This window comes from Vombatus ursinus, unplaced genomic scaffold (assembly GCF_900497805.2).
Source record: "Vombatus ursinus unplaced genomic scaffold, bare-nosed wombat genome assembly UNPS02013088.1, whole genome shotgun sequence".
Classification (NCBI taxonomy): domain Eukaryota; kingdom Metazoa; phylum Chordata; class Mammalia; order Diprotodontia; family Vombatidae; genus Vombatus; species Vombatus ursinus.
In genome coordinates this window covers 25,961-50,651 of record NW_020952866.1, presented here as the reverse complement: position 1 = coordinate 50,651, position 24,691 = coordinate 25,961, and the positions used below count along the sequence as shown (strand labels likewise).

The 24,691-nt window shown below is 38.6% G+C and overlaps 1 protein-coding gene across 1 annotated transcript; it reads right to left on the bottom strand.

Moving 5' to 3' along the window:
* Positions 1-3,259: 3,259 nt before the first annotated feature.
* LOC114040408 (tubulin polyglutamylase TTLL5-like) lies at positions 3,260-24,397 on the bottom strand. Its single transcript, XM_027858503.1, has 4 exons — positions 24,270-24,397; positions 21,164-21,332; positions 10,154-10,260; positions 3,260-3,330 (listed from the first exon to the last, which is right to left on the bottom strand). The coding sequence occupies exons 2-4, from the start codon at positions 21,235-21,237 to the stop codon at positions 3,260-3,262; spliced, it is 252 nt and encodes an 83-aa protein (XP_027714304.1). The 5' UTR covers positions 21,238-21,332; positions 24,270-24,397.
* Positions 24,398-24,691: the final 294 nt, after the last annotated feature.

Below are 24,691 nucleotides of genomic sequence, written 5' to 3'. Positions count from 1 at the left end.
AGTTGCCCCAGTAACTCTAAATCCTTTCTCCATGCAACAAACCTTCAATTTTTAAAAGAGTTCTCAATTGCAATTGCATCCTCATTTGACATTCCTGATTCCAGTCTCACCCTTCCAATCCATCATCTACACTGGTGCCAATGAATATTCCTAAAACACAATGCTGGCCATTTCAATTCCCTATTCAAAAAAATCCTCAGTGACTCTCACGGTGTTGATTGCATCAAGTTCTGAGACATTGAAGAGCCTCCTGGAAGAGCTTTATAATCACTCAAAAGAGTGTGGCTTATCCATCCACAACAGAAAGACCCAATAGAAAAAGCATGTCTATTGCCCAGATTTCAACATCAGATGCATCTGAATCTCCTATAAAATTTGTCCAACAACACGTATATCGGGGACAGACAGTACAGATGGACAATGAGCTAGGCCCAGAGTTTAAAAGGAGGAGGCTAACAGGTTGGATTGCTTTCAGAAAACTGCCAAGCACTTTTACCCACTCCAAATCTTCCCGTAGCAGCAAAGATTCATTTTCAATACAAACGTTTATGAGAATTTTTTTTTTTTACTGTAATGATATCTAGAACATCAAGGCACTAAATACAAGAATCATAGAGAGGGCCATGGAAAAGTACATGATGGTTGTGAAATATGTAACCAATGAAGAGCTAAAAAGAAAAAAAGGAGTAAAGGATGTCATTAAGGAATTATTTAACAGAAAAGAAATAGCAAGATGGGCTGGTCTAATGAATAGCTTTTGGATTCTCCTGATACCCACTTATAATGTCAGGAGGAAGACCTCCATGCATGTTGGATAGACCCTGGGGTAAACCTGCTGAAGGGCATGGGAAAGAATACTATAGGATGGGCAGGTACAGCTGCCAACTGGAAAATATTTCACAAGGTTATGATCTACATTGTTAGTGGGAACACCTGAATGAATAGAATCATAGATACAATCAAGCACAGGACACGAGGTCTTCCTAGTGGGTCTTCACTCAAGCCTCTGATAAAAACACTGAACAGGAGAGGGTTGTTGACAGTGTTATGAGATACTACTAAAGACGTCTCTCTAGATAAACATCAATCTTTTAACAAATAATCTTTAGATACAGTCTTATAGCCAGTTATACATTTCAAGAAGGCTCTCTAATGGAGTACTTCAAGACTCTGGCTTTGGCCTTGTTCTGATGAAATTTTTATTAATGCTTTAAAAACATAAAGACATCTACATTAAACTCTCAAAAGTCACACAGCAAGTAGGGATGGTAATACAATGAAAAACAGAATCAGGATATGAAAAGACAGCCTGAAACAACAGACCAAATTTAATAAAATTAAACTTAAAAGGAATAAATATAAAGTCCTGCAGTTGGTTTCAAAAAATCAACTGCATAAGCATAGGATGGATGAGGGTAGAGCTAGGTAACAGTTCATGTGAAAAAGACCTGTGAATTTTGATTGCCTAAATGCTTAATATGAGTCAACTGTATAATAGAGAACAAAAGTATAGTGTCCATGGCGAAAAAAAGTGAAAGTCTTACTATATTCTGCTTTTTTAGATAACATCTGGAATACTATACCCAATTATGGGTATCATATTTTAGGAATAACATTAACAAGTTGGACCTAAACCAGAAGACATTAAGTAGAATAGTGAAGGAATTAGAAATCATGTCAAAAGAAGCTTCACTGAAGGACCTAGGGATGGTTAGTCTGAAGAAGAAATTACTTAGGTGACATGATAGCTATCTTCAAGCATAGAGTTTTCATATGTAAAAAAGGCTAAATTTATTCTAGTTGTGTCACAGAGAAGAACTTAGATAAATGAGTGGAAGCTACAGGAACTTAAGGAGCAAATAAAGCTATCTAAAAGTAGAATGGGGCTACCTCCAAAAGGCACTGAGGTCTTCAAAAAACAAAAACAAAAACAAAAAAAAACCAAACCTGGTGATTGATCACCCACTGGAGAAATATAGAAGGAATTTCGGCTTTGGTTTGGGGTCGGACTACATGACCCCTGAGGTCCATTCTAAGTCTAAGATTCTATGATTTTATTAAATTAATCTAGAGGTTTTAAGTAGTCTATAATAGAGGGGATGATTCTGTTGAAGGAAGTGGATCTGTTGGTTTAAAGGAAATACAGTTGTACAGTTGAAAAAGTACAGATCTCGGGACCAGAAGGCCTGGGTTTAATAAGTCTTGGCTCAGCTACTGTCTAGTTGTGTAATCTTAGGTGAGTCCCTCTCCTTTTCTCTGGAATCCAGAATCCTCAAGAACAAAACAAGCAGGGTGGACTAGATTTCAATTCAACAACAAACATTTATTAAGCATCTGTGCTTAATCTGCATAAGGCACTGTGCTAATCATCAGAGAAGCCAAGACAAAAATGGACTGTCTGGCTTTCAAGGCCTTTACATTCTACTGGAGGTATATAACACATAATAGATAATATAGGGAGCCTCTGGAAGAGGTAGCACCTGAGCTAAGATTTGAAGAAGACAAGAATTCTGAGTAGAAGATGGAGAAATGAGGGTATTTCAGACATGAGGACAGGGCTGGGGGAACAGGAAAGTCATCTCTAGTGTGCCATGGCGCCAGAACATGGAGTTTGTGGGGGAAGCAAATATGAAATAAAACTGGACAGGTAAGCAGAAACCAGGTTATGGAGGTTCTTAAATGCAGTCTGTGGAGCTTTAATTTTATCCTAAAGGCAAATGGGAACCACTGACGATTTCTGAACGTGAGAGTGACATGGTCAGACCTGTGCCATACGACTGCTATTTATAGTAGCTGTGCGGAAGAAGGATTGAAGACGGGTGATGATGAAAGCAGGGAAACCAAGAAGAAGCTATTACAATAGTCTAGGCAACAGATGATGAGGGCCTGAACTAAAGTGGTGGCCAAGTAGATAGAAAAAAAAAAAGAGCTGATGCTATAAAATTGGATTGAGTATAAAGAGGAGAGGCCAGGGGCCTTCCATCTGGCTGCACTCTTTCTATCGTGGTGCTGCTGCGCACGTTTCCTACCTGATTGCTAGCCTCTGGCAGGCCAGGAGGCATACCTTCCATCTTGCAGCACCATGACCTCCAGAAGGAGTGTAAAGAGGAATGGCAGGGGGCCTTCCATTTGGCTGTACACATCTCCTGCCTGATCTCCAGCCTTCCCTGGGATTTTAAACTGGATTCTTTACATCGTATCTATGCATTTCTTGCCTGATCTCCAGTCTCCTGCAGGAATAGGAGAAGAGCCATTCCATCTAATCAGTCTCTCCATGCTGAGGTGTTGGGAGAGGGTGCCACTCCATCATGCTTCCAGCCCAGTCTTCTGCTATGGGGAAGAAGAGTAAAACCACTCTTGTCCCAAGTTTTTCCAGCTGGCCTAAACTGCCTCAGATTCTGAAAGGACTCCACCCTTAGGTCAGACAATATGATTGACTTCAAAAATCTCTTTAAATTTTTCAAGTAATGATTAACAAATTCCCACATGGTCTTGCCCTCCACATACCAGTGATTTTGTACCCTTACAGATCATCATTTAAATCCTCTTCCCCAATATCCAATACCATATTATCATCCCCTTAAATATACTCACCCCAAAGTTGCAACCACTGTACCCTCCAGAATGGCTGCTCCATAGGCAACAAACTTCGTTTCATTTCAAATCTTTTCCTTTCTCACACTTTCTATTTCATGGCTTTCATTGAGACCTACGTTCAGTTGGTTCCTTGGTCATTCTGTTCAGCACCGGCTGTACTTTAACTCACTCCCCTAAGTTCATTGATTGAGATGGGGGAGTTAGAACCCTCCTTGCTCCTCATTACCACTTCCAAGTTCTCCTCCTATCACCATTAATCAATAACCTCACCTCCTTTGAAGTCTATACAGTCTACACGTACCACCCAATAAAATTCTGGTAGCTGCTCTCTACAGACCTCCAGGACACTCCCTTTCCTTCCTTCCTTAGTGAGTTCGGTACCTGGCTAACAATCTCTCTCCTCCTCAATTCCCGGCCTCATATATCAATACTTATATTAATACTCCCTCAAATACCTTTACTTCCCAGTTACTCAGCCTGCTCATTTCTAATGACTTTCACCTTCACATAACCTCAGCTACACTCAGAGATAGTCATACATTTAATGATCTTATCATCACCTACAAATGCACAATCTTCTTGTTCAGGAACTCTCAAATTCCCTTGTCTGATCACAATCTACTGGCTTTCCAACTCTCTCCCTCTTCCTTCTAATACCAAACTCTGCTCTTTGTCCACACCAAGACTTCCAATCTCTCAATTTCTCAGTTCTCTCTGAGGCCATCACCCTTGCACTAGCCATATTCTTCTCCTTTCCCCATCCTGACCTCTGGGTGAACCAATTCAACCTCATACCATCCTCTTCTCTTGAGATGTTAAATCCCTTATCATATTGCCAATTGTGCCCTGACAAACTTCAGCCTCAGAGCATTCCCACCATCTGCTCCCTTCACTTCTACAAATCTGCTGCTAAACAAAGGTGGAAAAAGTCATGCAACCTTTCTTAAGAGGTCCACTACAAATCTGTGTTGCATAATGTCCACTGGGCACTGATTGAATTTGGAGGGATTGGGGAGAGAAAAGAATCCAGGATGACTTGGAGGTTATGAACCTAGGAGCCTGGGAAGATAATGCCCTCAACAGAGAAGTTTAGAAAAAGAATAGGTTTAAGGAATAAGAGATAATGAATTCCACTTTGGATACACTGAACTTAAGGTGTCCACTGGATCTCCAAGAAAAGATGTCCAGTAGGCAGCTGGCAATGTGGGACTAGAGTTAAGAGAAAGCTTTTCAGGCTGGATATATACATTCGAAATTCATCTATAGGTCCATTTGGATAATGGCCAAAAAAATTATGGCACATAAATATAGTGGAATATTGCTGAGAAATAATGAAGAATTTAAATAAGCATAGGATTTGTCTGAAATGATGCAGAGTAAAATAAGTAGACTCAGGAAAACAATACACACAATGACTACAACAACGTAAATGGAAAAAAACAAAAAGTTCCAAACTGAATATTGTGTAACTGTAATGACCAAGTCTGTCCCTGAGTCTACCAACCCAGACTTATTAAGAATATATTACATGATAAAAGAGAAAATGTATCACTCTTCCTTCATTGAGAGAAGTGGGGACAATGGGCATAGAATACTATATAATAAAATGTCAGACTCAGTTGATGGGTTGTTTAGTTTTGCTAAACTGATTTCTTTTCTTTTTGTTTTTTTTGTTAGAATGCAGAGATCATGCAGCTGGCCCATCCACAATACCCACCACAATTAGGTAAGTAATCAATAGTCTGATGTTCAACTATTTCTGCTTCCTAAAGCCTAAGCACCAAAGAATGGGAAGTAGTATGACATGGACTGTCTTGATGGATGAAGCAGAATGAAGGAAATACCTCATCCCCAGAGGATGAGAGTTTTAAGAATCAGGAAGGAGAGAAAATTGTGATGAGAAAATTGTAAAAAAAAACATCAATTATAGTTACTGGAAAATTAACAAAATGAAAAGAAAAAACTTACAATGGTACTGGATTGTGTAAAAGTATTATTAATTCCAGTTATATAAGCTGATTATTAATTGTGCTAAATTATGATGGAACACAATAATGATTCTTTATATCATTAAATGTATGGTAAATTAGCTACTGTAACTCCAAAGTCCTATTCAAGAGGCTCTGTGAAACATCAAGGTAGCCCTGGATCCTCTAACAGTATGCAAGAAGAGCACAAGCTGTATCTGGTCCTATTAAGCCTCATGTCAAACTGTGTGTCTGCCACCTATGTGCCAGCCTAACTTCAGAGAGTATCCTCACTAAAAAGGATAGACAGGGACAATTTTTTGGCCATAGAAATTCATGAAGTTCATCTATTATGGCAAAAGGTTGTAATCTGCATTGGTAGAATTAGTACCCATACTGATAAAAATCACAGATCTCTTGAAGAACTTATAGAAGTGCCACAGTAAATTTATACACAAACACGCACACACACACAAAAGATGTGGCTAAGGAGAGAGATCATATAAAGTACAAGAGAAAAAGTCTCATTATTTTATAGTAATACCCTTTGTGCTAGATCTTCATATTCAGTTGTTCTTATAATATGTTAGCTCAGATTTTTTTTTAAGTAGAAAAGAAAACCCAGTGCTTAGGAACCAAGAAAAAATGCTAAAAAGGATCGAACCATCATCGCCAAGCTGCAACTTAACCAGGTGATACAGCAGTGAAGAGACACAGGAACAGCTAACAAAATGTCTCACTTCTGTTACCCAACAGGGAATTATAATACAGGCATGTGGATTTACATTCCTTCTGCTGCTGCTGACCAAGCACTTCAAGTTAAACCAGAAGTTGGGCTGGCCAAGTGCTGGACACAGGAAATATGGAATGAAAAGTGAAGCAATTGCTTTGCTCTAAATGCATGAAATAAAACTTTAAAGTCTGAAAATATTGTGTGTTTCCAATGATAACTTTCAATGCTACCTTTGGAATAAAGTTACAAGAAAGTGGGTGGCAGCAGTCAGTCTTTGTAGACTGTAACGTGAGTGCTCATGACACAGTAGAATCGATGACTACATTCATCCTTAGCTTTGGTGGAAGTAAGTCTCTCTCAGGACATTGACTGATGGAGCTGCCTCCTCTCCAGGGAGCACAGAGACTCTTCTTCTTCCTCCTGGATACAATCCTAGCCCAAGCAGAAGATGCATCTCTAAAGGTGGAGGTGAGATGGATGTGGCAGCACAGACCAAGACGTTCTTCATTAATGACTTTCACATAAGCCTGTGGGGGTGGTGAAAAGAGCACTAGACTTGGAGTCAGAGGACCCAGTGTTGTTACTTGCTTTGCTCACATTCACTTAACAGATATTTTATTAAGTACAAATATGTCAGAGCAAGGGTGTATGCTAGGGACCATGGACACAGAGACAAAGCCTGCCTCAAAGGAGCCCACATTCCATTTTTTTTTTCTACTTTGGGCAGATTGCTTAACTTCTTTAGGCCTCCATTTACTCTACTACAAAATGACTAGACAGTCCCTAAGGTCCCTTTACAACTTTAAATTCTAGGATCTTATGGCAATGGAACATGCCACCCAAAAAAAATATTGACATCTCTTTTAAAAAGTGTAGAAGTGCTTCATACCACTGGTCAAGAACCACAATCCCAGCCTTACATTCTCATCTATTAAGATATGACACCCCATTGTGCCGCTACCAAACCATTAAGTATGTTACTTCCCAGTTCACATCCTTCCAAGGCCAGTCTTACTGATACCATAAAATTTTCACCTCCTTCCTACCCTCCAACTGACAAGACCCAGAAATAAAAGCATGCACAGAGTCTCTTACCAAAAGCTCTTAAAACTGCTAAAGTAAAAACTGTAACAATGAATGAGTAATCTGTCCATATAAAAGCACATGAACAAGTATATGAACAGGAAGCAGTGGGATTTTAAAGGATTTTAAGTCTTCACATACACACAGTATGGAAAAAAAGAATGAAAAAATTATATGAAAAGACTAAAATTTTGAAATGTGACATACTAGCACACCATACTCACATACATCTATATGATAGAACACATATGCCCTGCTTTAAGAGATTTATTTCATAAAAAAATCCAGAGATACAAAACAGGTAAGCTATTTGTTGATTGCCACATTATAACAGGAATCTCTGCTTTAAAAAAAAAAAAAAGATTTCTTGACTATTGATTCAAACAGAGGATTTTCTTAGTGCATTTCACAATAAAGTCAACAAGCATTGGTTGCCTAAAACACAAGCTAATTTATATAAATTCACTACATACACAATTTTTCAAGAACATACTATTGTAAAATGGAAGAGATATAAAGTATTAATGAAGCAGAATAGGAAAGAAACAATACCCTATAAAAATATTTGAGAGTAGTGAAGCTTAATACAACATTGAATTTTTAAAGCATTGATACAAAAACAGAAAGATAAAAAACAATGTTGATATCTAATATGGGACACATGACAAAAAGAGTAAAAAGAAAAGGAACAAAAAAATCTAGACCTGTTTCTCAGGGGATTTAATCACAAGGTGACGAACTGTCCTGATAGTTCTCAGATACAGAGTCTGAGTCAAACACAGCACTACAGAAATCACAAGACTACACAAAGAAGAACTCAGAAAACTACAAAGCAACTGGGGTAAAGAGTCAACAAAATTGTTCTTTTCACTAAGGAAGGAAATAATTAAACAATAAGCTACTTGAATTTGTCAGTATAATGAAAAGGACTGCCAGAAACATAAGACTCCCAAGTATAGAACTTTTGAAAAGTAGTTTAGTGTATTCTTTTTTAAGTTAAAGGAATAATGCGTAGAGAAAGGGGACTGTAAAATGAGAAGAGACGGGGCAGCTAGGTGTTGCAGTGGATAGAGCACCGGCCCTGGAGTCTGAAGGACCTGAGTTCAAATCCAACCTCAGACACATAACATTCACTAGCTGTGTGACTCTGGGCAAGTCACTTAATCCCAACTGCCTCACCAAAAAAAAAAAATGAGAAGAGACTCCCCTGGTTAGAGTCACAACATATTTGTTGAATGAAATTTTTTCCCAATAACTATAAAGTACAACTTTCCACAGAAATACAAAAATATGAGAATTGGAAGGGACCTCAAACACATAGCACAACCCATACTGGAACTAAAATCCCATATACAAGCACTAATCAACATTGTTCCCAAAATATGGTACTCAGAACTGAATATACTCAGATTTGGTCTGATCAGGATTGGGCTTAGCAGGACTACTTACCTCCCTAGTACAAGACCCTATGACTCTCTTAGTACAACCTAAGAATGCATTAGCTTTCATGGCTTCCATATCAGTGGTAACTTATTTCACGAATACCCCTAGATTTTTCAAGACAGAATTACTGTCTAGACATGTCAGCCCCATTACAGAATCATAGTATCCAGAGCTAGAAGTCCAATCCTCTCATTTTGCAGGTGAAGAGTGGACATGTTAGTCAGCAGGCAGTCAACAAACATGTATTATGCACCTACTACGTAGTCAGGCATTATGCTAAGCCTTGGAGATATAAATAAAAAAAGAAAGACAATCTTTGCCCTCGAGCAGTTTGCAATCTACCAAGGGAAGACAACACATGAAAGGAAAATGAAAAGAGGAAGGAGGTATCGAGCATGGGGGCATGCTGAAGAAGTCCAAAGCCATACAGTTGAGTGGAAATGAAGAAATGGCTGAACTGATATCCTCCTTAAAAGGAAGTTTTGAGAGGTGGACTGATATCCTCCTTAAATGGAGGTTTTGAGAGGAGTTCACTCCAAACATGAGCAGAGTGTACTGAAGAGGTATGAGGACCAAATCTGATGTGATCTGGCAGGATGATGAGTTTCCTATGGGCATCCAAATTTTAAGAGGTCTGTCTATTGCTACAGAATACAAGTGATCATTTGAACATTCAAGCAAAGGCAGGTTAAGAATGTGATGGGTTTTTTTTTTCCTCTAGTAGGTGTTTATTGATTGTTGTGCAATGTGAAAAATGTGTTTTTAATTTTAAATTTCAGTATATTTAATGTCACATCAAGATAAAGCTTCTTAACAAACAGTAGCAAAATTTCAGTTCCTCTATTTTCAGCTGATACTACTGAACTAAGTCCCTTTAAGCAATGTCCCATTAATGAGCTAGAAAGATTAGGAGGAAGTATAAGTCCAGAGGTTTCAAATCCCACAAGTAGATAGTGACCCTCCCCTGAACCCATCTTACTGTTAGGAGATTAGAGACTTTAAAGAGCTTCCTACCACTTCAAGAACAGAGTTTAAATTCCATTTAAGGGGGAAAAATCTCTTTCATACCACCAAACAGTAATAGGTTAGTCTGTAGATATCTACAGACTAATTATGACACTTACAGCATTAGACAGTGACAAGAGAACATGAGATGGGAAAAGTAGTCTGAGATGAAAAATCATTTCAAACACGGAATATCAAAATAATTGTCACACAGAAAGTCTTCTTTCCTACCTCTACGTAATCTCAGCTTCTGCAAGGCGAGGTATTACAAGAATGCTCAGGAATGTCACAGAAGGATAAACAAGGTACCAGCAATAACACCTACCTCCAATTACTCGAATGTTATTGTCCTTTGTCAGAATGGCCTCTGCATGGAACACTAAGACAGGAATTCTCCTGCAGCCTCCTGTCCACATAATGCAGGGATGATCCCTTAAAACAATAAAAATAACTATTGGTTACCATACCAAAAAAACTAGGTTTTTTGAGTACACAAACCATAGTTCGTACATCTCTTTAGCTCTCACATTCATTCTTCCTTATAAATCAACACAATGAGTTACCCTAAGATCCCACGCCAAAAAACTGTAAAAAGAACCACGTTGGACTGGGCAGCTTCATGACATCCTTTCCAGTCCAGACCTGTGAACCCATGAACCTTATTTGACTTCAAATACTTTCACTTAAATTCTGCATTACATTAGACAATACCTTTTTTAGAGGAAGCAAATAAAACAACTTCTGTTTTCTTCTAATATAGAACTAAGGCTCTGACTCAATCTGAATTATCCTTGGGAAAATACTCAGCATAATCAATCCTAAGGCGTTAGGTGTCATTCCAAAGAATTCTGAAGTAGGAAACACTCTTGTTTGTTTGTTTGTGGTGGTTTGGTTTGGGTTTGTTTTTTTTTTTTTAAACTAATTTATTTTTAGTTTTCAACATTCACTTCCATAAGATTTTGAGTTTTAAATTTTCTCCCCCTCCCTAAGACAGTACGCAATCTGATACAGGCTCTACACATACATTAAACATATTTTCACATTCGTCATGCTATAAAGAAGAATTAGAACCAATGGGAGGAACCACAAGAAAGAAGAAACAAAACAAAACAACAACAAAAAGAGAGAGCAAATAGTATGCTTACATCTACATTCAGATTCTAAAATTCTTTCTCAGGATGTGGAGAGCATTTTAGAAGGAAATATTCTTTAAAAAATCCAGAATTCTTTGGAATTTTTCTTCACAAAATAAATGGAATTTTAAAGGATTTTCCTCATTCCAGAACAGGGATGAAAATCCAAGTACACTTATAACATTAATAAGGCAGAACAGGGAAGAAATAATACTATATCAAAAATGTTTATAAGTCATGCTCCCCCAACCTCATTATTTCTTTTTTTGATAATTACTAGACTAACAACATAGACAGAGTATGGCCGGATTTTAATAACAAAATATTATGTCAAATATGACAAAGGTTCTCCTTGTCCTTGTAGACAAGGTAAAAGAGGTGAAAAAGAAAGAATAAACAGCTAAAAGGATTTTGAATGAGTTGACTAACTGGATCTAAAGAGTGTAGACCAATGAATCTCTGTCAAATTGGAGGTGGTTCCATCTCTGGTTGAGTGCTGCAAGAATCTGTCCATAGACCTGTTTGGCTGATATTTTTATCAACAGCATATATGAAGACACAAATGACATGCTGATCACAACTATGACCCAAAGCTGGGAGGGATATATTGCATGGCAAAATGTTACTCAATGGGCTGGAATGATAGACTGAAGCTAAAATGAAATTTAATAGAGATAACTGTAAAGTCCTGCATTTGCGCTCAAGAAAATCAACTGTAGATTTGGGAAAGACGTGGTTAAAAAGTAGCTCAAGTGAAATGGTCACTTGACTTCTCTGGGTTTTAATTTCCTCCTCCGGAAAATGGAGATGACACTTGTACTACTTACATCACAGGGCATTTTGTGGGATGAATGTTTTGTAAACCCTCAAGTGCTAAATACGTTTAATTTATGGTTCTTACGTTATACATTATAGTTCTTTCTTTATACAGTTACTGTCCTCTATCACAGTCTACTTCAGTATTTCAATCGTGGTGTGGTAGGAACCATGAGTTCTTCATGGCTGTACCAGCAGAACATGGCTGCTTCTACCATACTTGAAAGGCTTTGAGTAGAGTACATTGACGGAATGAGATTGTTTCATAGATAAAGCTGACAAGACGACAACAAATTTTAAAGATGAATAGTACCATTACTCAAAAAGGACCAAGGAGGCACAAATAACTACAACCCCTATGCCTACTCTCTAATCTTCAGGAGAAAGCTCTATATAGGTATTGATGTTTTTCTTAATGAAAATATGAAAAGGGAACAGAGGGGCTTTACAGATGATTCTCTATAGTAGACCACATATTTAGTCACACAACTGAGTGAAAAGTGCACAAAATATAAGATCCTCCTGCATCACAGTTACTGTTTGTTGATTAGGGGAAAAAAAGTGTTTGACATGGCAGAACAAAATGACAGCTTAAAATTTCTCCTCCAAATCTCATACATAGGTTAAAGTCATACAAGATTCCTTTATCATTACTTATCATTATTATTATATTATTTATCATTATTACTTACAGCTGCTTAGGACAGTGCCTGGCACACAGCAAGAGCTTAATGAATGCTTATTGAGTAATAAGTAATTGTTCAACCAACCTCTGTCAATCTAAGTATAAAACAACTGAGTTATTTGCCACTGTCATAAAATATGTACAAATGGCACAAATGGAAAATGAATGATGTAGATGTTCCTGTTTAAAGCTAATATTGTGTTAAATACATTGAGCAGAAGTCCAAGCTATGACATGTAATTATGTGGGCGATCCTTTGAGTTAGTACATATATCTTAACCTTTTTGTGCCTCAGTTCCCCATTTGTAAAATAAGAAGGTTGGATTTGATGACCTCTAAGGTCTTCTCCTGCTCTAAATCTATGATCCTATGACCTGGAATTAGCTCACAGACGGACAATGAGATTGGCCCAAAATAGAATTAGAATCAAAGAATCAAAGAATCAAAATTTCAAGTAGTCCAAAGGACAACAGAGAAAGAGATGGTGGGGCACAGTAGCTTAAAGCATATTTTCAGTGATGAATTACCTACAGTATTTGGGATGAGACAGGACTGGACCTACATGGAACTTCTGATATAGGAATTCCCTCTACCAATGTAGACAGGAACCTGTTAATCAGCTTGTAGTCTTACAAAACCTGTTAGATCTATGGATAAAGAAAGAGTTCATGACCAAACAAGAGAAAGAGAGGTTTACAGCAAGTTAAAATAGACAATTTCAATTACATAAAATTAAGAAGTTTTTACATAAACAAAACCAATGCTGCTAAAATTAGAAGAGAAGCAGGACGGGGGGAGGGTGTGGAGGGGGAGAGGTATAAAATATTTTGCAGCAAGTTTGTCTGAAAAGTCTCATTTCTAAGATATATAGGAAACTTAGTCAAATTTATAAGAATAAGAACCATTCCCCAATTGAAAGTCAAAGGATATAAATAGGTAAGTTTTCAGAAGAAGAAATCCATGCTATCAAGAGCCATGTTAAAAAATGCTCTAAATAACTAATAATTAGAAAAACGTAAACGACTCTTAAAATGACTCTTAAATACTATAACTTGGCTAAGCTGACAAAAAAGGAAAATGACAAATGCTAGAGAGGTTGTGGGAAAACAGGTTCTCTAATGCACTGTTGGTAGATCTGTGAACTCGTGAACTGGTCCAAACATTCTGGAAAGTAATCTGGAACTGTGCCCTGAAAGCCACTAACCTGTGCACACCCTTTGACTCTCCCATCTGTACAAAAATATTTATAACAGCTCTTTCTGTGGTAGCAACAAACTGAAAAACTGATGGGATGCCTATCATTTAGGAAATGGCAAGATATGATAAACAAGGTATGATATATGAATATGATGGGATACTATTGTGCTAAGAAATGATGAGGCAGCTAGTTGGCACAATGGATAGAGTGTTGGTCCTGGAGTCAGGAAGACTAATCTTCCTGAGTTCAAATCTAGCCTCAGACACTTACTAGTTGTGTGACCCTGAGCAAATCACTTACCCCTATTTGCCTAAGTTTCCTCATCTGTAAAATGAGCTGGAGAAGGAAATGGCAAACCACTCCAGTATCTTTGTCGAGAAAACTTCAAATGGAGTCATGAAGAGTCAGACATGACTGAAACAAGTGAACAACAAAGAAATGAAGGGAATGGTTTCAGAAAAAATTGGGAAAATTTATATGAACTGATGCAGAATAACATGAGCAGAACCAGAACAATTTATAAAATAATATCATGAGGACAACCAACTAAGAAAGACTCAATAACTCTAATCAAGAGAATAACCAACCACAGTTTCAAAGGACTCATAATGAAATATGCTATCCACCACCATATAGAGAAGTGATGGACTCAAAGTGCTGATTAAAGCATGTTTTTGGAAATGGCTAATTTAGGAATTTGTTTTACATGACTATACACATTAGTAATGCATTATGTTTTTATTGCCTTCTCATTGGGTAAGGGAGGAGAGGAGAAGGGGAAAAGAGAATTTGGAACTGAAAATAAAAATTAGAAAAAAAAAATTTTTAAATATAAAAAAAATCTAATAGACTTAGAGATGTTATCAACACTAGAAATAAGAGACCTGTCTATGATCCAAGAGTCAATATGTGCCAAGGACAGGTACATGGGATAACATCAAGTATGAGAAAAAAAGGAGGTCATGTGTCAAAAGCAAGGAATGACAAGTGGACAGCCTCTGTGCATCACTAGTACTCATAGTTTATGTCACACAATCATAATAATGAGGAGACTCAAACAAGGCCATAAGAAGCTATGATGAAACTCTTTGTTATAAGGGAGAGCATCTGGGAAGGGGGAGAAAAGAAGGAATACAAGGGGAAATTATTTTGTTATTGTTGTTGTTTAGTCATGTCAGTTGTGTCTGACTCTTTATGACCTCATGTGGGGTTTTCTTCAGAGACATTGCAGTGGTTTGCCATTTCCCTCTCCAGTTCATTTTACTGATAAGGAAACTGAGAAAAAAAGGGTTAAGTGACTTCGCCAGAGTCACACATCTAGTAAATGTCTGAGGCCAGATTCAAACTCAGGTCTTTCTGACTCCAGGCCTGGTGCTCTATCCACTGTGCCATATAGAGGGCCCCAAAGGGAAATTCTAGGCAAAGTAAAAACAAAAGATACTAATAAAAATCTATTTTTTAAAAAGAAGTTCTTTTAAAAGACAGAAGATATTTAGCTTAGAGAAGAAAAGCTTTGAGTACATAAGGGAGGAAGGACCAGAAAAGTATTCTCCAAACATCTGGTGGTATTTATTATGTGGAAGAGGTATCAGACTTGTTCTGATTGGCTCCAGAAGGCATGACTATGATCAATGGGTAGAAATTACAGAAGGAGACGTCTTAAAATAAGAGAAAACTTCCTAACAATTAAAGCTGCTCTAAAAGGAAATGTACCAATTTAAGAGATGAGAAGTTCCCTGTTACTAAAGGTCTTTAAATGAAGACTAGATGCCTATTTGTCAGAGATGTTGTAGAGGGTAATTCCTTTCTGGGAGTAAGTTAGACTAGATGACTTCTGAGGTCCTTTTCAACTCAATAATTGTAAAATTCAATGTCCCCAATTAAATTCTCATCTTGTTCTGTGCCTTCAATGTCTAGATTTGAAAAGCAAACAGGACTCTTTGGGAAAAGTGAGCTAGCCTATTCATACAAAGATGAGGACATTAGAACAAAACTTCATACTGTTTTTAATTTAAAAGTCTGCAACACGCGTGGCATTAATAGCAGAACTTGCACACCTCCAACTCCTTATTAAAGTCCATACCCCTGAGTCTTAATGCCAATATTCTCACTCCCAAACTAAGCACAAAAGGATCCACACCTAAAATTCTGGCTGCCAGGATTACCATTCTTGGAAGTAGAACAGCTTTCAGGGCAAAGTGCCAGCAGCTGCTTAGTAAAGAAAGCAATGTGGGCACCAATCCTAGTTAGCTTTCTAGAGATGGAATGTGGATGCTTATTGTTTTTGCTCTTTGACTGGGGTAAAAATGACCATCTATGACAAAGTGGGATTTTAAGGTGATTTTTTTTTTTTGGCAAACAAGAACATTTGGGGTTTGTTATGTTTTTAACCTTGGCCTGTGTTTTGAAGCCAGAGTTTGAAGGAAAAAAAGACAAGCAGGTGCACTTTCCTACAAAGCTTGGGCACAGGCTTTGGAGACAAGCTAGGCATTGCCAAATCTATCACTAGTTACAGACTGGCACTATTGTGCTATCTAAACAACAGGGTAATTCTATAAAATTCAAAGATGGAAAAATATTCATAAACAAAAAATAGATTTGAGAGTACTTCATTGTTAAGCAGGAGGAACTTAAGTGAATACAGAGGAATAATGCCTAAAAGATGAAGATGTGAATCACTCATGTACCTGCCTCTGTCTCATTGCTTGCATTATTACCCTTGACATAAAAGCCCTCCCTGCTTTTCTCTAATTATCTAAGTTACAATTCCTCCACAAAGCCTTCCTGGTAAGACTAGACCATAGTGATTTCTCCCCTCTTTGAAGCCATCATTTGGCACGTCTTATGTGCAACTTTGTGTTGTAATTGCCTTTATACATCTGATCTTCCCAAGCAGTCGGCCTGCTCTTTAAGAGTTAGAATATCTTCTGCCCCAGATCTACTACTTTGCAGCCAAGTGACTCTGGACAGCTATGAGATGTAAGCTCTTGGAGACTCAGTTCACTCATCTGTAAAATGGGCACAAAATCCATACTACCTGTACTTCTTAGAGCTGGTGTGAAAATCAAGCAAGATGATATATGCAAGTGAAAATGTCCTGTAACCCTAAAACATTATATAAACATAAGCTATTGTTATCTCTAACAGTGTTTAGCACAGTCCCTCGCACACACTAAGCACTCAAATGATTGTTAATAATCACCATCACCTTTATATAAATCACACAAATACAGCCTTTTTTTTTTTGTCTTTTTGGTTGGGCAATGGGGGTTAAGTGACTTGCCCAGGGTCACACAGCTAGTAAGTGTTATGTCTCTGAGGCCAGATTTGAACTCAGGTCCTCCAGACTCCAGGGCCAGTGCTCTATCCACTGTGCCACCTAGCTGTCCCATAAATATAGCTTTAAGAAATCAAAAATTTTAGTGACTAAAATTTCACTAAATTTCACTTCAGATTCACTAATTTCACTTTGATTTCATATCAAGTCCTAGTATGAATGTGTCCGTAGCAATAGCAATAAATTTATATCCTGACACCTCAAGCAAAACACAGAGATGACTACTTACTTATGTTAACTGAAGCAAAGAATGTCCCCTTAGCTGCCTAAGCTTTTTTATGCTCATGGTCCAGACTCTGGACTCCAGAGTAACAAGCAATTAGCACTATTTTAATAAAGGCGAGGGACAAGAATAGACATAAAAAAGATGTCCCTAGTCAGAAATATTCAGATCAAATTACCTGTCTTAACAGGATTAAAGCCCCACAATTCCAATAGTTTGTATAATGAAGGTCAACTTTTCCAAAGAAGTCAATGACTATTTACCATAAGATTCATGAAACTAGACTATAGGTCAGACAGAGCTCCTTAAGAAAAGGGATTATTATTTCACTTTGGGTTTTGTATCCCCACTAATCTCAAACAGTGTCTCAAACTCAATAGGTGCTTAATAAATCCTTATTGAATTAGAATGAATCTATATAAACAGGAAGGGATTTATGGTCCAATTTAATAGCAGATTTGAAAGTCAATTTAATTAAATAGACACATATTAAAAGCCTGTGATGTGAAGACACTATTTCAGGAACTGGGGATACCAAAAAGCAAAATCAAATAGTCCCTAACCTCAATTACAATCTAACGGGAGAGAGAAACAGCACAATTTCAATCCTGGCTTCCTCTAGCAACAATTACTAGCTCAGAAATACAAGTGCAGGGAAGACAAATGGCAGGAATGACCCAGTATTAGGGATTAGTAGGGGAGGAAAAATGAAAGGATAAAAGGGCAAGGAATTCAAGAGTGGAGGCCAATGCCTTGTTAAAATCAGGAAACTACAAAAAGAAGCAATGAAGTCAGTTGGAGAGCAGAAAAGGTTTGAGGGACCAGAGGTCAAGGTGAAGATGAGGAGCAGGTTCAAGAGGTTCATTGGGTCGGTGTGAGATTAGAAAGGTAAGAGACTATGAGCAGAGAAGGGAATTGTGGTGTTCAGGCTCTTAGAAGTGGCACAATTTCAAATAATGCTGAAAGTGATCATGGGAGTTGAAGAAGATTATCAACATGAATCCTAAAGGCACTGATAATGATAGCAGAAGTTAGAGAATAAAGGAAGACTAAAAGTCAAGTACTAAGTCTCTGAGGAATGTAAGCAAATAACTTCCAAGCCAGGAGCTGGCACCAACTGGGTAACATAATCAGACAGCAGGGTTTTGTTTCTGACTCTGTGTCACTGGTACCGTGCACAATGCCTCATATTTCCACTGATACACTCCCCACCCCAGAACTGTGATTTCATTGTAGAGAACTACAGATGTGGAATCTTCTTCCACAGATGGAAAGTAATAACTCTTGATATGTAACTTAAAAGTCTTAGAAAGCTGCCTAGGGCACTAAGAGATTAAATGAATTGCCTGTATTTACACAACTAGTGTGAGTCAGAGACAGGACTGAAAGCCAAGCCTACGTGACTCCAAAGCTGGCTCTCCATCCAATATACTATGGTGCCTTACACAAAGAGGCACTTAATATATGGAATTAAAGTTGAATCTTTAAGTAATTTTGGTGTGAAAATGACAATAAGAAACAAATAATATGCTGACATCTCCTTCTAGACCTTTAACTAAAGGGAACATTGGAAAAGGATTAACCAGCATAGGAGAAGGCAGCTAGGGATTCGCTGTATTCAGAAGAAATCAAGGTTTTAGTTAGTGACAAGATGGAAAAGACTAAGAATGGATGGGAATTTCTTAACAATTGAATATGGGTGAAAGGTACCTGGTGTAGTGAGTGGATAGCTGGCCTCAGAGTCAGGAAGATTTAGCTGTGTGATCTTGGGCATTTGCCCAAAGCACCTCTAAAACACTAAAAGTTTCAGACTAGGTGCCACTCTACATTTGTAGAAGGAGATTTCTCATAATTACCTATACCAGTGAAATCACAGGTCTGGTTCTACCCCACCTCCTAAAAAAAAAATGAGGGTTCCAGAGGATACAGTGAAAGATGTAGGAAAATAGGAATGGGGAGATGGGGGACTAACTTGGCCACAGACAGGAATGATAGTATGTGAAGATGTAGGAGAAGAAAATAATTTTTGCCCAAGGAAGTAGCTAATATTTAATAATAATAGCTTGCATTTATACAGTGATTTAAGGTTTCTAAAACACAAAATATATATTTCATTGGGATCTCACAACCCCGTGAGACAGATGCTGAGGCTCTGAGAGATTAAATGACTTGCCCAGAGTCACATAGCTACTAAGTATCTGAGGCAGTATTGAACTCAGGTCTTCCTTACTCCAGGTCCAGCACTCTTATCCACTGCATGACCTATCTGCCCTCTTAGTAGTTCTGAATGACAGAGATTATAGGAACAGTAATTCAGGATTTGCTAGCCATGGGTAAGAGAAATGCCAACTAGGTAGCTTTTGAATAAATCAGTTCCATGGATCTAAAGAGAAAGTTGGTGTGATGGAAACTTCCCAGATCTCATCTCTCATGTGGATTTATCTCCCATGTGGATCCCAACTACCATATGAATCTCACAGACTTGACTGCAGTAGAAGAAAGTTAGTATTTAATAGTACAGGAGTGGACTAGAAGTCCCCAAGCTCAATGAAATTTTAAGGTGATTTGGAGTTAACTACCAATTCAACCTTCCCTTCCTCTCTTAGTCTTATAACACAATCTGAAGAAAAGTGAATAAAGACAATGTCAATACAACAGGGTATACAAAAGGGTTTGAGATAAGCTAATAGCTAACTTTAGTCAAAATTAAATTTGTAAACCTGGTGTCAATTTAACCTCAAAAATAAGTTGGGATAGATTTGTAGATATTCTCTTGCAAATACCTAGAAAGACCTAACCTCTGAGTACATTGATATATTGAATGGTTCTGAAGTAAATCAATAATTCTTAAAACAGAATAAAAGACTTCATGAGATAGTCAAAGAGACAATACTAAAGGAACAAAAAGGTGACAGGAAGAAGTAAGATGAGGACATAAACATCCTGGAGTGAAAGTGACTAAGACTCTGTTATCTTTGTTCATATTAAGTAGCCTAGAATCCTGAACCTTAGAGGTCTAAACAAATTTTTCAAAATCATTTCAGGAATGGGTGATTTCCTTGCAAAAGGCTACAATTTTAAGATCTACTTCACTTAAATATTAGAGTCCCCACTTCAGAAAAGAATATACCTGAGAAATTTCAGAGATTGAAATGTCAGATTTAGCTATGTGACCCTGGGCAAGTCACTTAACTTCTGTTTGCCTCAGTTTTCTCATCTGTAAAATAGGGATAATAATAGCACCTACCTCCCAGGGTTGTTCTGAGCAAAAATGAGATATTTTTAAAAGTGCTTAGCACAATGCCTGGCACATAGTAGGTACTATATAAATGTTATCAGTAGTAATAATGGTGGTAGTAGTAGGAGTAGTAGTAGTAGTAGTAGTAATAGTAGTAGTAGTAATGACATGGGTCAAATAATTTAATGATCCAATAATTAAATAATCCACCTCTCCCTAAAAGAACTCTACAAATTAATATGACCCAACTGACTAGGAAAAAGCAGAAATATTAGGGTTTTAGTCTTTAGTCTTCCTACCTTACTTTGTGACCTTGGAAAAAATCACTTGGTCTTTCATGGTTTAATTTATGAGTATGGAGACCTTTGAAAAGATGAAGCATAAAATGATGACACACAGTTTAGAGACCTACTTCTCAAAATGATCCACTGGTCTCATGGAACCCTAACTCAGATCAAAATCTCAAAGGTATATACACTATATGCTAGAGAAAATTTATCAACAGAAGTCCAGAGCTCTCAAAAAGTACATGTCTTTATCCCACTTCTGGAAACTAAAAGGGATCTAAGAATAAGATTTTTATCTAGACTGACCAAAGAAGTTAAAACTGAAGTTGGGTAATATGAAACAGATGAAAACAATAAGCTTAGCAGACTCCATAATCTGTATTTATCCACCGGCTAAAGGCTGCTAGCTATTACTTACTCTTGGCTTGCCACCTCCTCGTCTTCTGAGGATGATGCTGTTTCCTCCAGGTCCCGGGCCATCACGACTGGCATTTCCTTTAGGGCTTTTCATGCAGTCAGCAGACGGGGGCCTCAGAGACCTTTCTTTGCTGGCTCACTAGATCAAACAATCTGGGTGGCACAGTTTCCTAAAATAATTAACAAGAAAAATACCTTCAGACAACAAAAAGGAAGCCAGTTCCTCTGAAAAAGGGTATAGTGATCTACTTGTTAAATATGTAAAATATCCTACGTGCTATGCCACATATATAGGCAACATGGACCCAGACCTCTAGAAGCTTAAATTATAGAGCAATGACGAGTTTCCTACGTGTTACAAAAATGAAAAGTGATCTCAAAAGTAGTATATTATGATATACATATTTTAAAAGTTATTTAGTTTGAGCTTCTCTTTCTTTTGCTCTAAAATTTAGTTAACATGTACTACAGAAAGGACACAGGTGTACAGAGTTTGGGTAGTGTTAACTGAGCAAATATGACAGAACTGCTGCAGGTAGGACCTAACCTACCTGCAAAACAAAACTAATCAGAACTCAAATACACTCGTAAAGCTATTTCCTTAACATGTCCAGCATTATTCCTCTGGAATATTTCTATGGCAAGCACTCTGACAACAAAATTACCCCATTATGCCAGTAAAATAAATTCAACAGGTATAGTGTTGGGGGGAAAAAAACCCAGGCTTAATCATAAGGTTGAAAAATCATTACATGTCATACATTACATTTCAAACTGGAAGGTACCTTAGTAAATAATTCAATCCCTCCATTTTTATAGATGAGGTAACAGAGACCTTGAAAAGTTAAGTCAGTTACCATACTTCACATGGGAGGTAAATGAAAAAGTCAGAATTCAAATACAATTCTCCTGATTCCAAATCTACAGCTCTTTCTATTCCCCACGCTGCAATATCAAATATATTTTAAAACTGTCCTTCTCTGCTAAACCCACAGGTGTTGATCTGGATTACAAAGAAATTTTACCTTAAATCTACTTATTTCAAAATCAAAATTTCCAACAAGATTTTAATGAGACTGGCAAGACGGCTATATTATGTGACAAAGTACAAATATTGCAATCTGGCCCAAAGAATAATTTCCTAAATTATTCATTCTGGAAATTCCATATGAGACCTTGTCATTCTTTAAACAATCTTTCTCTCCATACTATAAATAAATTCCTGATAGAGGGTTTTATGTCCTTACAGAATCTCCCAGAAAAAGATATGTAGAATCAAAGAATATTAAAGATGGAATAGACTTTGGAGATCATCTAGGCCAAGCTTCTCATTTCAAAGAGGTGGAAAATGAGGCCCAGTGAAGTAATTTACTCAGTCATGTAGCAAGTTTGTGGTAAAACAGAGACTAGAACCTATGTCCCCAGCTCTTTCAACTGAACCACGCTGAATGCTGAACCTAATGTAATAGAAAGTGTTGGAATAGGAGTGAGACAACTTGAATTAATAATAATAACTAACATATAAGACTCTGCTAAGCACAACTATTATTTTATGTGATCCTCATAACCACCCTGGGAGGCAAGTGTTATTTTTATCCCCATTTTACAGATGAGAAAACTGAGGCAAACAGCAGTTAATGTTTTGCCCAAGGTCAGAGCTATTAAGTGTCTGCAGCTGTATTTGAACTCAAGTCTTCTTGACTCCAAGCCCAGCACTCTATCCACTGTGTCAACTAGCTCGAATATGAGTTCAAGCTCTGACATTTACTAGTAAATTTAACTCCAATTTAAGTATCTATTACGTGTCAGGCACTGTGCTAAGGGCTGGGGATATGAAGAAAGGCAAAAGACAGTCCTTGCCCTAAAAGAGTTCACAGTCTAATGGGGAAGACAACTTGCAAAGAACTATGTACAAGCAAGATACATACAAGATAAATTGGGAGTAGTTTCAGAGGGAAAGCGTTAAGATTAAAGAAGGCTGGGAAAGGCTTCTTGCCAAAGATGGGACTCTGGCTGAGCCTTGAAGGAAGTCAGGGAAGCTAGCAGGCAGAAAGGGAAAAAGGGGGATTTTCGGGCGGGGGGGGGGGGGGGTGGAAGGGGTTGAGTGTAAATGCCCAAATTAATTGAAGAACCTTAGGAGTGTGGGAGGCAGTGTCACTGGATAGCCTAGTATATGAAGGGGACTAAAATAAAAGCAGACTGGAAAGGTGAAAAGGGGTCAGGTTATGAGGACTTTAAAAGCCAAACTTTTATATTTTTATATTTGATTTTATATTTGATCCTGGAGGTACTAGGGAGCCACTGGAGTTTCCTACATGGGGTGGGGGAGGGAGTGATATGGTCAGGCGAGCTTAGAAAGATAAATCTGACAGCTCAATGAAAGACAGACTGCATCGGGAGGCAGAATTGGGGCAGGGAAGCCAAGGTGCAGGCTATTACTGCCATAATCCAGATGTGAAGTGATGAGAGATGGGGCTGCAGTATCAGAGAAGTGGGGGGGGGGGGGGGTTGTTGATTACCAGAGATGGAGGACTTGACAACTAAGACTGCACACGGCGGGGGAAACAGTGAGGGGTCAAGGATGGCACAAGCCACACTCGACATTAAAAGGAAAGTTAGGAAGAGGGGAGGTCACAGAGAGACGTCTCCATGGGCGAGTCACTCCGAGTCTCAGCTCGTCTGCAGGCGGGGAGTGCTTTGCACTAGCTACTTTCCAGGGCTGAACTTTCCAGTGATGAACGTGAGATCTGGAGCTCCCTTTCCTCGCCGGGTCTGCCCAGGACAGTTCCCTGCCTCCCCCTGCGAACTCCAGGAGAGTTTCATGACGACCCTCGGCGTCGAAACTAAGGTCCTGGAGTGACCAGCTGCGAAGCTTTCTCGTCTGGAAGTCCTCCGTTCCCACGCCAACCCCCACCCCGGGACCCAAGAAGGGCCTACAATTGATTTGACAGAAGGAAAATCAAAGACGGTGGCCGCTACTATCCTGAGACGCGCCCGGAAACCAGGCACTTGTCTCAAGGGCTTCCCATAGCCCAGTCCGGTGGGAAAGCACAACTCCCCGCAAGGTTGTCCCCAAAGGCGCCAAGTAGCCCAGCGGCAGCAAGTACCTGTCTCATCTTCCCATAGTTCGGGTCAGGCAGGCAGGGACTGCGCCGGGCGCTTCTTCCCTCCTCCTGCCCCCTTTCCGGGCTCACCACCGCCACCGACGGCTGCTTCCCCCGTTACTACAACAACCAACAAGCAACCGCCCGTCCCAATCCACTGCGCAAGCGTAGGAGGTCCAATTCGTACGCATCGCGCAGCCTCCGTCGAGAAAGAATCTCGTCATCGCCTTCGCGCTCACGTATACGTGCCCGCCCTTGTCTGCCTCGGAGAGTGGCTCGGACTTCTGCCGCAGTCTGAAGGGGAGTGTCCCAACTCTTGATTCTTCCGCCACTCCCCAAAGGAGGGTTGATCACGTGAGCTCGTGTCAGGGGAGAGGCTTAGCCAAAGCTCACAGTTGATTGGCCCTGCAGGCGTTCACTCCCCA

Excerpts from the sequence above, each read along its gene's own strand:
- LOC114040408 (XM_027858503.1), bottom strand. The coding sequence starts at position 21,237 with ATGCCAGTCGTGATGGCCCGGGACCTGGAGGAAACAGCATCATCCTCA. Across the intron at positions 10,261-21,163 it reads GAGGAGGTGGCAAGCCAAGA|GGATCATCCCTGCATTATGT; the intron begins GTAAGTAATAGC and ends TATTGTTTTAAG. Across the intron at positions 3,331-10,153 it reads TAACATTCGAGTAATTGGAG|CAGAAGACTGGGCTGGAAGC; the intron begins GTAGGTGTTATT and ends TCTTCCCCATAG.